Raw genomic sequence first — 15743 nt, 5'->3', positions numbered from 1 at the left:
CAATGCTAAGAGTTGAATCCTGGTTCTCTCTACCTTCAGAGTCTCCTCTTTCCTTGCTACAAGGAAGCACCACACATAAAAGAGACAAGAAAAAAGATTATTCAGAAGGTAGTAGAGGAAAAAACAACTACATTTGGGGGGAAAAACTCCTCTCTCCTCTCTTTGGATCACATATCAAAGGACATACAAATGGATTAGATAACTGTTCTTGTATGTTTGCAAAAAATTAAAAATTAATGCAATTTAAAGCAAAAATTTTTTACTAAGTGTTGTACTTACTAAGTGTTCTAGGCAGTACTCTAGGTGTTAGGGATATAGCAATTAATACAAAGTTTAGATAAATATCTATAATTACCAGATGAATGTTAACCTGAGCTTTACACAGGAAGAAGTATTTTAAGAATAAATGTAGCACAGATATTGAACTCAAGTAGGAAGAGGCGAATCTGGTCTCAAAACAGGTAAAACTGGGGGCGCCTGGGTGGCTCAGTGGGTTAAAGCCTCTGCCTTCGGCTCAGGTCATGATCCCAGGGTCCTGGGATCGAGTCCCGCATCGGGCTCTCTGCTCCGTGGGGAGCTTGCTTCCTTCTCTCTCTCTGCCTACTTGTGATCTCTGTCTGTCAAATAAATAAATAAAATCTTAAAAAAAAAAAAAAAGAATAAAAAAAAAACAAAAACAGGTAACACTGCTGCCCAGTCGCCCACCAGCCCAACCCACCCACACTGCCATTGCCACTGCCACTAGGGAAGGAGGGCCAAGATCCAAAGGAGCCAGAGCAGTTGAGAACGCTTTTTTTTTTTTAAGATTTTTTTTAATTTACTTTTTTTTTTAATTTTCAGCATAACAGTATTCATTGTTTTTGCACCACACCCAGTGCTCCATGCAATCCGTGCCCTCTCTAATACCCACCACCTGGTTCCCCCCACCCTCCCCCCCCCCGCTGCTTCAAACCCCTCAGATTGTTTTTCAGAGTCCATAGTCTCTCATGGTTCACCTCCCCTTCCAATTGCCCCCAAATCCCTTTTCTCTAACTCCCCTTATCCATCAGATCCCAGAGGAGAACATAGGCAGTAACCTCTTCGATATCAGCCACAGCAACTTCTTTCAAGATATGTCTCCAAAGGCAAAGGAAACAAAAGAGAACACTTTTTTTGGTTGTTTGAGCTTTGAAACTACAGATGACAGTTTAAAAGAACATTGTGAAAAATGTGGCACGCTTACAGATCATGTGGTGATGAGAGACTCCCCTCCCCCGCAAACAAAATGTTTCTGGGGTTTTGGTTATGTGGTTTATACTTGTGAACAGGTGGATGCAGAACATGTGTCTGACCACACAAGGTTGATGGGCCTCTACTGGAATCAAAGAGAGCTATTTCTAGAGAGGATTCTGTAAAGCCTGGTGCCCAATTCACAGTGAAGAAAACTTTGATTGGGGTTATTAAAGAAGATACAGAAGAATATAATTTGAGAGACAATTTTGAAATGTATGGCAAGATTGAAACCACAAAAATTATGGAAGATAGGCAGAGGGGGATTTGCTTTTGTAACTTTTGATGATCATGATAGAATTGATAAAACAGTTGTTCAGAAATACCACACTATTCATGGGCTTAACTGTGAAGTGAAAAAGGCCTTTTCTAAACAAGAAATGCCATCTGCTGGATCACAAGACATCGTGGAGGTGATCTGGCAACTATATGTATTGTGGTGGAAACTTCGGTGAAAAAGGCAGTTTTGGTGGAAGAAGCCTGGGCAGTCTCTATGGTGATGGTTATGGATCTGGTGGTAAAGTGGTAGATATGGAAGCAGAAGGTTCTAATACAATTCAGAAGAAAAGGACTACAGATTGTAGTAGGAGAGAGAGCAAGGAGTTTTCAGGAAAGCTGCAGATTACTTTGAAACAGTCGTCCCAAATGCTTTAGAGGAACTGTAAAAATCTGCCACAGAAGGAACGAAGATCCATAGTCAGAAAAGTTACTGCAGCTTAAACAGGAAAGCCTGCTTGTTCAGGATGTCATAGCCACAGTTTACAACGAAGTGCAGGTATTGGTTAATGCAATGTAGTGTCAATTAGATGTACATTCCTGAAGTCTTTCATCTCGTATCGCTTTTTCTTTTTCTTTTCATTACATCAGGTATATAGCCCTGTAAACAGTGGTAGTGGTACCAGGAATAAAAAATTAAGGAATTTTTAACTTTTTTAAAAAAAGAAGAAATGTAGCATAAGTCACAAAGGATAAAGGTTAATGATCTGATCTCATAAAAATGCTGATCATCTGCATATTGAATATAAGTGAAAATTGACAAATGACATAGGAAATTACTCATTATCACATACATCATTTAGAACCTATAAGCAAAAAACGAGCAAATAACTCACAAATCAATAATTAATTGATTTTTAAACGTTCAGCTTCTCTAATAAAGAACTATGAATTAAACACCAATAAAAATATAAACAGATTGAACTGCCCAATTAAAAGATAATGTCTCTCTCTCAAAAAAATATTTCTTTTACATTTATAGAAGACACAATTAAAACATGATCTAAAAGCCTTTAAAATAAAGGGACAGTCAAAGGAAAATATGAACAAAATAAACATAGCAATGACAATAATAAAGCAAGCTAGAATTCACAGCAAAATGCCTCAGGTCAAAAGAACCACATTTTTTTTTTTTTAAAGATTTTATTTATTCATTTGACAGAGATCACAAGTAGGCAGAGAGGCAGGCAGAGAGAGAGAGGGGGAGGCAGGCTCCCCGCTGAGCAGAGAGCCCGATGCGGGACTCGATTCCAGGACCCTGAGACCATGACCCAAGCCGAAGGCAGAGGCTTAACCCACTGAGCCACCCAGGCGCCCGAACCACATATTTTTTTAAATTAATGAAGGGAATTACATACAAAGAAGGTAGGTAAAGTGGTTATTAGCACTGCAGCATCAATCAACATAGCATCCAAGTATAAAAAGCAAAAGCTAACATTAGAAATAAAATAAAAACCTGACAAAATTACAATCCTTCTGGAAGATTAAAACTCCTCCCTCAGAATTACACAGGCCAAGGAAACAAAGAAAAAATAAAGATATAGATTAGAATAATACAATTAATAATAAGCTTGCTTTAATATACACATAGAACTTAACTCCTACCACAAAGAAGAAATACATGGTTATTTTCCAAATGCTCAGGCATAAATTTTTAAAGTGGATGACATTCTAGGATGTAAAGAAAATCTCAAATTCACAAGAAGTAGAAATATTGCAATCCCAATGCTCTATAGTAAAAAGAAATAAGCATAAGAATAATATGAATAATTTCTTACATATCAAATATTTAAAGATGAAAATAAAAATCTTGGAATATCAAGACTTTCAGATAGTTTGATTTGTAAGCTCCAAAAGGTCAAGTACCATGGGTTCACGAACATGTTCTTAAATCCACAGTGTCTGCCAAATTGTACAACTGATACGACTTTTCTTATAAATTTTCTTTTTGATTCTAAACGCATGGAAAATATTCTAAAAATTTTCATATCAAAAAATCAGTCTTTCTGATTTTGAGTTTAGTTTTTATGTTAAAAAAGCTATCTTCTTATGCTTTTCACTTTTCATTATCTCTATAATAAATTTATAATAAATGTATACAAATTGTTACATGCTAATTTGTGGTTTGGAATTCAACATTTCAGATGTTAGAAATGTATTATGGTTAGAAATGTATATAACATATATATTTAACACCCACAAGTGGGGTCTAAGGCAGTATCCCAAAATAAAACACATTAATATTCCTGTAACATATAAATGTTCACTTTAATGAGATAAATACTACAAAAAAACTTAATGACAATACAGGTTTGGTTCTGCTACTAAATGAATTCAAATCAGGTCAGGTTTTGCCTGCTGAATGTGTTATCAAAAAACATTTGTTTTTCAGAGTTTCTGCTTTTTTCAATTGTACTGAGCCTTATAATTTCAATTAATACTCAATGAATTCCTAAAGTATGCAAAATACTGTTTTAGAACTATTGAGAATTGGGTCGGGGTGGGGGGCAAAGGAGACTTGATGTGATGGAGATGAAGATATTTTAAAGCCTGAAACCTACACACAATAGTCTATACTCAAAATATGATCACTTCCATTAACTGGCCAAATGCTTAAATGAGAATAGCTTTACCAAACCTCATATTTAGGGACACCTGGGTGGCTCAGTCTGTAAAGCATCCACTCAGGTCATTATCCTGGGGTCCTGGGATCGAGTCCCGCATTGGGCTCTTTGCTCAGTGGACAGCCTGCTTCTCCCTCTGCCTGCCGCTCCCCCTGCTTGTGTTCACTGACGCCCTCTCTCTCTGACAAATAAATACAATCCTACAAAAAACAAAACACAACTCTCCTATTTAGCAGATTTTCCTATACCTGGAATGAAATCAAGTTGCCAGACTGAATGGAAACCGACTATATAAAATGCCAGGCCAATATTTCAAAGCACACTGGGTTACCAGAAATTCTATCATGGATTCTACAATTTCAATTAAGTATGACTAGTGTCTATTAGTAGGAGACTAAATCAGGAGATTAAATCAGAAACAATTCATATCTGACTTTAAATGTATACTTAATGAGATTTCCCTTTCCAGTATACATAATATTCAGAAAAAAGTCAGCCCAAACGCACAATTAATGGTAAATAAAAAGTAGTTTAATATATAATAAAGGCCATACATAAAAACCCCACAGCTAACATACTCAGTGTTGAAAAAAAAAAAACTGAGAACGTTTCCTCTAAGATCAGGGACAAGACGAAGATGCTATTCTTGCTACTTTATTCAACGCAGTATTGGATGTCCTAGCCACACCAATAAGACAAGAAAAAGGAAGAAGAAGCACCCATATTTGTAAGGAAGAACTTAAATTGTCACTGGCAGATGACAGGATATTATACATAAAAAACCTTAAAGATGCAACCAAAAAACTACTAGGAGTAGTAAATGAGTTCAGTAAAGTTGCAAACACAAGATTAATACCTAGAAATTGGTAGCATTTCTATAAACTAATACCAAAGTAGCAGAAAGACAAATTAAGAAAATAATTCCAGGGGCGCCTGGGTGTCTCAGTGGGTTAAGCCTCTGCCTGCGGCTCAGGTCATGATCTCAGGGTCCTGGGATTGACCCCCACATCAGGCTCTCTGCTCACCGAGGAGCCTACTTCCCCCTCTCTCTCTGCCTGCCTCTGCCTACTTGTGATCTCTCTCTCTGTCAAATAAATAAATAAAATCTTAAAAAAAAAAAGAAAGAAAATAATTCCACTTAACTATTGTGCCAAAAAGAATAAAATACCTAGGAAGAAACTTAACCAAAAAGGTATAAGACCTTTACTCTGAAAACTATGAAACAATGACAAAAGAAACTGCAGACAACACAAACAAATGGTAAGATATTCCATGTTTGTGGACTGGAAGAATTAATATTGTTAAAATGCCCATACTACCCAAAGCAGCCTACAGATTTAATGCAAAATACCAACAGCATTTTTCACCAAAGTAGAAGAAATAATCCTAAAATTTGTATGGAACCACAAAAAAGACCCCAAAAAGCCAAATCAATCTTGAGAAAAAAACAACAGAACTGGAGCTCCAGATTTCAAGATACACTACAAAGCTGTAATCAAAACAGTATGGTACTGGTGCAAAAATAGACACGTAGATCAATGGAATAAAATAGAGAGCCCAGATATAAACCTACACTTGTATGGTATGATAAAGGAAGCAAGAATATACAATGGAGAAAAAACAGTCTCTTCAATAAATGATGCTCGGAAAACTGGACAGCTACATGCAAAAGAATGAAACTGGACCACCTTCTTAAACCACACACAAAAACAAACTCAAAATAGGGGCAGCTGGTGGCTCAGTCAGTTAAGCAATCAACTCTTGATTTTAGCTCAGGACATGATCTCCAGGTCCTGAGATCAGGCCAGGCATTGGGCTCTGTGCTCAGCACAGAGTCTGCTCGTCCCTCTCCCTCCATTTGCTTGCCTTCTCTCTCTCTCAAATAAATAACACCTTAAAAAAAAAAAAAAAAAAAACCCTCAAAATGGATTAAAGACCTAACTATGAGACCTGAAACGATAAAACTCCTAAAAGAAAGCATAATCCGTAATCTCTTGGACATGAGCCTTATTAACATCTTTATAGATAGGTCTCCTCAGGCAAGGGAAACAAAAGCAAAAATAAGGTATTGGGACTAGGCCAAAATAAAAAACTTTACATGGTGAAAGAAACCATCAACAAAATGGAAAGGCAACCTATGGACTGGGAGAAGATATTTGCAAATACATGTTATTCTCCTCTGAAAATAAAAGAGGATACATTTTCAGATTTGCTTCACAACATTTTTGTTTCAAAAAAAAATCAGTTTAATTCTCATGTATTGTAAGCTTATGTAAAATTTTAAGGGGTTAATACCCAAAATATATAAAGAAATTATACAACTCAACACCGAATATCCCAAATAATCCAATTAAAATGGGCAGAGGATCTGAGTAGACATTTTTCCAAAGAAGACATATAGTTGGCCAACAGACACATGAAAAGATGCTCAATGTCACTAATCATTAGGGAAATGCAAATCAAAACCATAATGAAGTATCCTCTTATAACTGTCAGAGTGGCTAAAATCAAAAAGACAAGAAATAACAAGTATTGAGGATGTGAAAAAAAGGAACTCTTGTGCACTGTTGGTAGAAATGTAAATCGGTGCAGCCACTGTGGAAAGCAGGATTGAGGTTCCTCAAAAAATTAAAAATAGTTATCATATGATCCAAAAGAGCAGTCCATAAAGAACAAAAAAAAGTTATCTTCAAAGAAATTACACTTTATCTACGAAATAATAAATTTTAACAAATTAACAAATTTATCTGATGACAACTATCCTACTAAACTGCAAAAGAAAAGTTAAAGAAGGTACGTTCAGCCAAGAAATACATAAGATGCCCTCAAAGAACAAAAGTCATTGACTGAGAAAAATTTTTTTCATTCTATACTAGATTTCAGCCCAATTATGTTACCTATTTAGTTATCCTTTTCCTAAAATTAATAGAAAAGGAAAGAAAACACAAATGAATGAAATAAAATTCGAGTATCTCAATAAGAAAGCAATTTCTTTAAGAAAGCATACATTTGCTAGGACACCAAAAGCAAAAATGTATTAAAGAAATCTATGCATATTTCCAATGGTGATTTTCAAATTAAAAGATTTACAGTCAAATATAACTGTGAGCTAAATTAAAGAAATTAAAGGACAGATTTAGTCCAAAGAAAAACTAACACAGAATTAACTCTATAGGAATGCAAATAAGTACAGAAAATTCAAACACTGAATTTCTAAAACAGCTTAGACATGAAACTTTCTGTTGTTTTTGTAAAAAAATAATTAAAAAAACCCAAACCTGCCATATTCGTGTAAGTCCATGTTCTAATTTCTTTTTTATGTAGCCACGATCGAAATTAGTTTCTTCAGTACCCATATTACTCCCTTCTGAAAATAAAAGAGGATACACATTTCAGATTTGCTTCACAACACTGTTCCCCCCCCAAAAAAAGAAATCATTTTAACTCTCATATATTGTAAGCCTATGTAAAATATAGAAAATATGTTCAATATTTATACAATCAAAACAATGTCAAAAATAGGTGTTAGGATTAAAAGCACTTGATAAGATATATAAACTTAGACGATGAAATGTTAAGTATTTTACACCTAAGACCACTCAGTATATTGCAATTGGAGCTGGGATTCCAAGTTGAATAGTGTGATCCCAGAGATGGGGTTCTCAGTGACTTCTATACTGCCTACTGCTGGGGCATTACTGGACCCATTAACCTAACTTTCAGTTAATATGCATGTTAACAAGAGTACAGACTGCAGAACTGCTCATGCAGTAAGGTAATGATGCACATGCTTTACATTTTTCATGATCCAGAATAGTCTTATCCATTCCAGACAAATAATCTAACAATGTCCAATTCAACAGGTGAGAGCCATGACCTGCTCAAAAACAAATTTCTCCCTAAAAACAACTGAAAATACATATATATACATTTATATTAAACAGATTATGCCTTTTTGTGAATAAACTGTGTAGAACAACTGAGGATATTATTTCATCTTAGGCTAGCAGGGTAAGCACGGTAACCAGCAAAAGGCCCCTGCATAGGCCAGACCCCATATTCATGCCTACTGTACCTCTGACTGCTTCTACAGCTTAAGCCTTATTATCTGTATGGCCTGGCTATCAGGGACCCAGCAGCTCAGGGCAGTGCACCTGGATGACAGCTTTAGAGTTTTCTTTTAGAATGGCAGAGTGTTAGGATACCAGTAGTATCACTACTGAACTACAGCAGACGACATCATGAGACCCTATCACCTTCATGAAGTTGTGTGAAGAAAAAGGTTCAAATTACTGACTTCGACAATTGTATTCCTTAATGTGAATATGAAAGGAACAATTTCAGGTGAACAAATGATTTTTTTGAGTTCAATATATTGTCAGATGTTAAGCTAATCAGAGTCCTGAATATTCTTAAGATACCCAGAATCAGGTCAAAGAATCATAGTGAAGAGCACTAAGTATATAGGGCTCAAACAGTATTTTAAGTTTGGCTGTACACCCCAATGAAAAATACATACATATACAAAACAATTCCTGCGAACTGTGAGCCTGCAGCAAAAAAGCAAACTTCATTATGATGAATACGTATCATCCCCTAAACTCTTATATCTAAGGTGTATATTAATTTTGTTCTGAACTTTCTCTCAGGTTTCTCCTTAAATAATGTACTAGAAAAGGGAAAAGAGGTGTTGCAATGTCTTAACAGTTTCCACACCTAGAGAAAAATAAAGGTTGCCAAAACAGGATAAACTTGTGAAGGTCTGGAGTCCCAGGAAGCCCAGCAATTCCCTAAGTAACCTGAGATTTAAAAAAAAAAAAAAAAGAAAAAGAAAAAAAAGGCCTGTGGACATTTCATCATCATCATCGTTATCTCTTGACCCATTTCCTTTGGTATCAACAGAAACCAGTGTAAGCACTTTACATTACCCCTAAACTTGACAGCAAACTTTCAGGTAGATGCACTACACCACCCTATGGAACTGTTTGTTTTGATTTTTTAACGTCCCACTTTGAGAAGGAAGCTGAGGCCTGGAGAAGATAACCTTCTTCACATTCTCATCTTTGGAAAATGGGAGTCAAAATCTGAAGCCAGGTGTCTCTTGACTGCTCACAGAGGTAGTAGAGGGATGAGAGTACAGGAGTTGGGTAAAAACAGTCTGGCCTAAAAACCTGGCTCAGGGCCCACTCCTTTTCTCTGCTTTCTCCTCTTTCCCCTTCTTTACATTCCCCCAGCAGTGTTTCTAAAAGGATGAAAATCCTTCTACAGAATTTTCCTCTTGCTATTTTTTGCTATTTCTTGCTATCTATATCTACTACCAATATTTATAAGCTTCTTATGAGTCAAGACAAATATTAAACTTACGTCTTGTATACTACCAGAATCCTACAATATGAATTGTGTTCTTCCACCCACCCAAACACAGAAATCAAGCACCTCAGAAATTACAAGTTACTAATTTGCTTGACTAGCTACATTAAATTGCATGCAACACAAAAAACTTGTGCAGTGTAATTTATTTTTCCCATATTAAACAGAATGCTGATAAAAACATTTTTCACTTTTAATATATTTTGAATATTTAATCTATTGTTCAAGGATAGCCACTTAAGATATGTAACCATACAAATGAAGTAATTTAAATATGTCTAATTAATATTATTGCTCAAAGATTTGTTCTTTATGTAGCTGATTATACCATAATCATTTAAAGTTGTGTTTTCCATTCCAAGATTACTATTTTAAAACCTCATTTTTATGAAATTTTAAGTCCTGCTGTGTTTTTATAGGAAGAAAAGTATAATTTTTTAAGAATTTTTTAAAAAAGATTTTATGTATTTATTTGAGAGAGGAAGAACATGAAGGGGAGGGAAGGAGCAGATGGAGAAGCAGGCTCCCTGCTGACCTGGAAGTCCAACATGGGGCTCGATCCTAGGACCCTGGAATCATGACCTGAGCCAAAGGTAGACGCTTAACTGACTGAGCTATCCAGGCACCCCAGAAAAGTATAATTATTAATTCTTAGACTCTAGATTTATGAGTACAACTTGAAAATTAGCAAACAGACTTTAAACATTAGCATTAATTTTACAGGAAATTGGACAGGCCAGTGTCTTATTTAGTTTGCAATTAATTTTCTTAAAAGCCCTTTGTTAAGAATTTAGTCCTAAAGCCATCATCACATATTCATGAAAACTGGTAGTATCTATCACTTAAGAAGACCTTTGGGCCAGTTAATCCCTGAAAGTAATGGAGCTTTTATAGAAGCTGAATGACTTTCTTCAGTGAACATTTAACCTATGGGTCACTAAAGTTCCTGAAATGGCTACCCCTTTTTTTTTTGTCCTTATTCCAGAAATATGACATATTTATAGTTGTTTTTAAAATAAAATAATTTCCTACCAGAAGCAGAAGTAGTATCCTCACTGTCGTGCTTTTCATGCCATTCCATAGTCCTGTAATAGCTGAGCATAACTTCCCACAGTGCTTTGCACAGGTCAGCAAGGCATGGAATATAGCTGTCTGGTGTAACATGCTGAAGAAAATGAGAAAAGTCACCTTTAAAAATTATCACAACTTGCAAAAAGGAAATCAATCCATTATGTCATTTATGTAAATTAAGTACCTTTGACAATCCCTAAATTCTAGAAATCACAAGGATATTATAGATATTCCATATCTATTAATAACATTTAAAAATAATGTTTTACATAACATGGCCATGAAACAATATGTAGTCTCAAATCTCCCTAATGAAAATGAGTAGATTTTTTTTACCCTCTATCCTTTGTATAAACTACCAGCTTGTTACTCTGCCCTTTTTTTTTCTGTAGGGAGAGTGATACCTCCATTCCATTTTGCTCTTTCTGTCATAATGGAGCATTTGGTTCATCATTTGAGATTTCGTAGCATTTCTTCCTTTTGTAATCAAACTATCATAACCAATCATGCCGATAAAATACTGAAAGGCTAGTAAGACGGATATATATTAAACCCTCCAAAGTAAACAGCTAGTAGAAATAAGTTATACAGCAAATGAGCACATATTGGTAGTGGTCCTCTCTCTTTCAAAACATTTTTTCTCTCCATAATGACCTTGCCCTCCTCTAAGCTCCGTGCATATGAATGTTTATTCATCAAGCAATTAATAAAAACACAAATTTGTATGGCTCAGTTCACTTTTGTGCAAACATGTCAAATTTCTGAAATTCAACTAGGAAGTAGTAAAATAAAGGAGTTGTTAAGCTCTGGAGCCAGACTACCTGTGTTGGGTTTATGCCAAGAATGGCAGGATGGTTCAATCCAACAAATCTATTAATATAACTCACCATATTAACAGTCTAACAAGAAAAACCAAATGATTATCCTAATAGATACTGGAATAAACCTTCTGACAAAATTCAACAGCTGTTCCTCATAATAACTCATTAAAAAAACTAAAATGGATGGATATTTCTTTAAGATAAGGAAACTACAGCATACCTACTTCAGTCAGGTCAGGAACAAGACAAGGATGCTCACTATCCCCACCACTATTTAACAATGTTCTGAAAGTACTAGCCAATGCAATTAGACTGAAGAAAAGTGTAATAAGATGGGCTTCACAGGGACTAACCCCCCACCTCCTGTTTTCTGTAATTTTTCATTCCCTGACTCTGAGCGTCGCCTCATCCCTCTCCCTTTAAAACGCCCAGTCACCTCTGTACAAATGGAAGTTGAGCCTGGTTCACAGTGGATTCTTTGCCCTATTTCAACAGTATATTAGGGGTTAAAAATCTGTACATAAAACTTTGATTTAGTATTTGGCTTTGTTTATCTTTGACACTCTATATATTCTGTTGTCAAAGCTGTGAAAAAGTACCCACTGTCATACGTTGCTGGTGGGAATAAAAAATGATATAATCCTATGGAAGGGAATTTGGCATTGTTTCACAAAACTACATCTGTATGTTCCCTATGACCCAGCAATCTTACTTCTAAGAATCTACCCTGAAGATACATCTGACACAAAGCAAAAATATATATGCACAAGGTTATTCATTGTGAAGGATTATTTGTAACTGCAAAATACTGGAATCTATCTAAATGTCCAACCAGGAGATTGGCTGAATAAACTACTGTTCATACACCAAAAAAGTACTATACAACTATGAAAGATAATAAGCTGATATATGCATAATTAAATTTTTTTAACTAAAAAAAAATTTCTCGGGGCACCTGGGTGGCTCAGTGGGTTAAAGCCTCTGCCTTCAGCTCAGGTCATGATCTCAGGGTCCTGGGATTGGGTCCCACATTGGGCTCTCTGCTCAGCGGGGAGCCTGCTTCCTCCTCTCTCTGCCTTCCTCCCTGCCTACTTCTGATCTGTCTCTGTCAATGAAATGAATAAAATCTTCAAAAAAAAAATTTTTTTTCTCCTGGTAACTATCTTTTTGTTCTCTATAGTTAAGGTTCTGTTTTGGGGTTTGTCTCTTTTTTTTCCCTTTGTTCATCCATTCTTTTCTAAAAGTCCACATAAATTTTTTTCTCCGACAGACATATTTCACTTAGCATTATATTCTCTACCTCCATCCAAGAGGGGAGGTGGGTGAGCAGATGAGTGAAATAGGTGAAGGGGATTAAGAGTACATTTATCTTGGGGGCGCCTGGGTGGCTCAGTCAGTTAAGCATCCGACTCTTGTTTTCAGCTCAGGTCATGAGATAGAGCCTGCTTAAGAATCTCTCTCCCTCTCCCCCTCCCTCCTCCTGCTCTCAATAAATAAATAAATAAATAAATAAATAAATAAATAAAAGTACACTTATCTTAATGAGCACTAAGTATTGAATTGCTGAATCACTATATTGTACACCTGAAACTAATACCACCTTGTATGTTAATGATAATGGAATTAAAATTTTTAAAAAATTACCTTCATGACACACATATATGAGAAAGGGAAAAATTTTTAATTATATTTATAACATACAAGTTATATACACAATATATATATAACATGTATTTAAAATTTTATATATATAAGAAATAGAAAAAAATTAATGCATATATCTGATATCATGACAAAAATAAACAGAAGGAAAATAGACAAGAAAACACTGAAGTTAGTTACCTTTACCAGGTGGGGTTGGGGATGAAATGGAAGAATCATTAAGAGGAAGTGACACTTCTCTAAACATACCACATTGGCTATAGGTACACATCCACAGAAGAATTAGAATGACCATCCAGATGTACACATGGCTTGCAGAGATTAATATAAAATATTTCCCCATACTTATGTCATAATTTTGAAGTAATTTTTTATGTTTACATTTCATGTTTACTTTTTTAATTACCACCTTTACAATAAACCAGTCTTGATTTCCCCCCCCCCCGCCTTGGTTTATTTTTATCTCATCATTATGTATCTTTTATAGCACACACATATAATAAAAACTTGATACTGATGCACAAGTTCAGGAAAAAGCTAAAAGCAGAGGGCAAAGAAAAGAAAAAAAAAATCACAAAAAAGTTCTGGGCTGCAACTCAGCAATCATTCACCTGAATAAAGGTATTCTTTTATAAGTCAATTTTTTTCACCTCCATAAAATCAACTTTACATAAATTTATATTTATATTATGCAAATAAATTTAATCTAATTATATCCCAACATTCTTTCAGGTAGATAAAAGGAAGACAGTGTTAATCTTATTTCTTCCCAAAGAAAAATTATGACTATACAAATAAATGTGTTATAGTTCACCAATTAATTTTTATTATACTTGTCACAGTTTAACAAACCAGAAAATTGAATCTTAGAACTACTACTACCTTCTACTTTCCACTCAGCTACTGTCTAGCTACATTATTTGCCTATTTATTCGAGGAAAGGAGATTCTTTCCTATGTTACCTCTTGATGATTTGCTCAAATTTAATGGGTTTGGATGAGATACACGAAGATGTATATGTAAATTCTTTTCTAAAAAAAGTTGAAATTATTGAAATTACAGCAAGCTTTTTCTCACCAAACGGATCCAAGTGTAAATTATTCACAAATCTAGCTATACCACTATACATGCCTAGAAGTCTTCCAAAAGAATACAAATTAAATTATCTTCACAAATATGTTCATGTCTACAAACATAAGACTATGATGTACTGAGCACCGGATAACAAGATGACTCTTGCCTAAATTTATATTCTAAGATAGAAACTAAATTTATATTCTAAGATAGATTCTAAGATAGAAATTTAAATGTAGAGATTCATTGTACTACATATATACACAATACATAGTTTGAAGAAAGGGGACAAGGTGGAATAGATTTAAAAAAAAAAAAATACTGTTTTCAAAACATTTAAGCCCAGATGTACTAATTGCTGCATGTGAAGACCATGCTGGCAATAAGTTAAAAGAGTCATTTCATTTTAAAACTGGAATCCAAAAACCACTTTCCTCTGTACCATGCAACCAACTGGTATGAACTCTCATAGCTACAAATGCTTCTCATGCTTTTAACACCTTATTACTAAAATCATTCACAACTAGTGTTCTCTCATCGATTTATAAAAATCACCTCTAAACTTCAAGTAGAGAGTCTTATCACATGGACATGGGTGAATCATAACTATAACAAAGGAAATTTAAAAAAAAAAGGCAAATAAGCCAATAATTGCATAAATTATCAAAATAAAAGAACAAGCAGAGAATTTGAGTTCCTGAATTAACAGCCCATGAAACTTCCCCTCAGACATCTATCCTTCTTCACACCAGCAGGGCATAATAGAGAGAAGCCTAGAGAAAGAGTTGGAAGCCCTGGATCCAGCCAGCACTAGTTCCGCAACTTAGCGGTCACATGTTCTTTCACAATAAACCACTGGGAACCAAAGTTTCACCTTTCATAAAACAGTGTTAGAGATTCCTGGATCTGCCTACCTCATCATTAGTTTAATCCACCCACCAATTACTAAACACCTAATACTTCATCTCAGTTCAAGTCCCCATTTAGGGATGATTCATTTAGGATAAGACCAGAAATACTAAGGCAGAGAAGTGCCGTGCTATAATCAATCCCAGTACCATGATCATGTCACTTATCAATAATAGCAATGAAAGTCTTAAATTGATCCATTTTGAAAATATTCACAGTGAGACACCCCCAAAGGACTAAAACAACATGTCTTTAAGTTGTTTTAATAACTAAGAATATACAGGAAATAGAAATTTAATGATCAAATAATTATCTGTGCTCTACAGCTATTTTCCACTGCCATTCTTTTTTTTTTAAGATTTTATTTTATTTTTTTTTTTTTTATTTTTTCAGCATAACAGTATTCATTATTTTTGTTCTACACCCAGTGCTCCATGCAATCCGTGCCCATTCTTTAGCTAAAAGCTAGTAGTGTCCATTTATTCAGCAAAAGTTGTGAGGTGAGTGGGAAAGAAAAGAAAAAAAGTATAGTATTTTAGAAATATCTCAAAAAACATGCAGAAAAGAATATTTCAAGTAATATAATTTTTTAAATATATAACCTCTATACAGATAACATCCATGTCTAGTAACTCTGAGGATTATAAAAAGTAACAAATATCCTAGG

At 34.9% G+C, this 15743-nt stretch overlaps 1 protein-coding gene across 1 annotated transcript in view; it reads right to left on the bottom strand.

Annotated features, from left to right (window-relative positions):
- LOC111147369 (VPS50, EARP/GARPII complex subunit) overlaps positions 1–15743 on the bottom strand; it is a 125887-nt gene that overhangs the window by 61732 nt on the left and 48412 nt on the right. Inside the window, exons 13-14 of the mRNA XM_022503373.1 lie at positions 10572–10704; positions 7448–7536 (exon numbers count right to left, since the gene is read on the bottom strand). Coding sequence (XP_022359081.1) covers positions 7448–7536; positions 10572–10704 — 222 coding nt within the window. The remainder of the gene's footprint in view (positions 1–7447; positions 7537–10571; positions 10705–15743) is intronic.

The sequence above is a fragment of the Enhydra lutris genome, unplaced genomic scaffold (assembly GCF_002288905.1).
Source record: "Enhydra lutris kenyoni isolate GAN:26980312 unplaced genomic scaffold, ASM228890v2 scaffoldscaffold16, whole genome shotgun sequence".
Classification (NCBI taxonomy): domain Eukaryota; kingdom Metazoa; phylum Chordata; class Mammalia; order Carnivora; family Mustelidae; genus Enhydra; species Enhydra lutris.
This window is presented reverse-complemented; position numbering and strand designations above follow the sequence as displayed.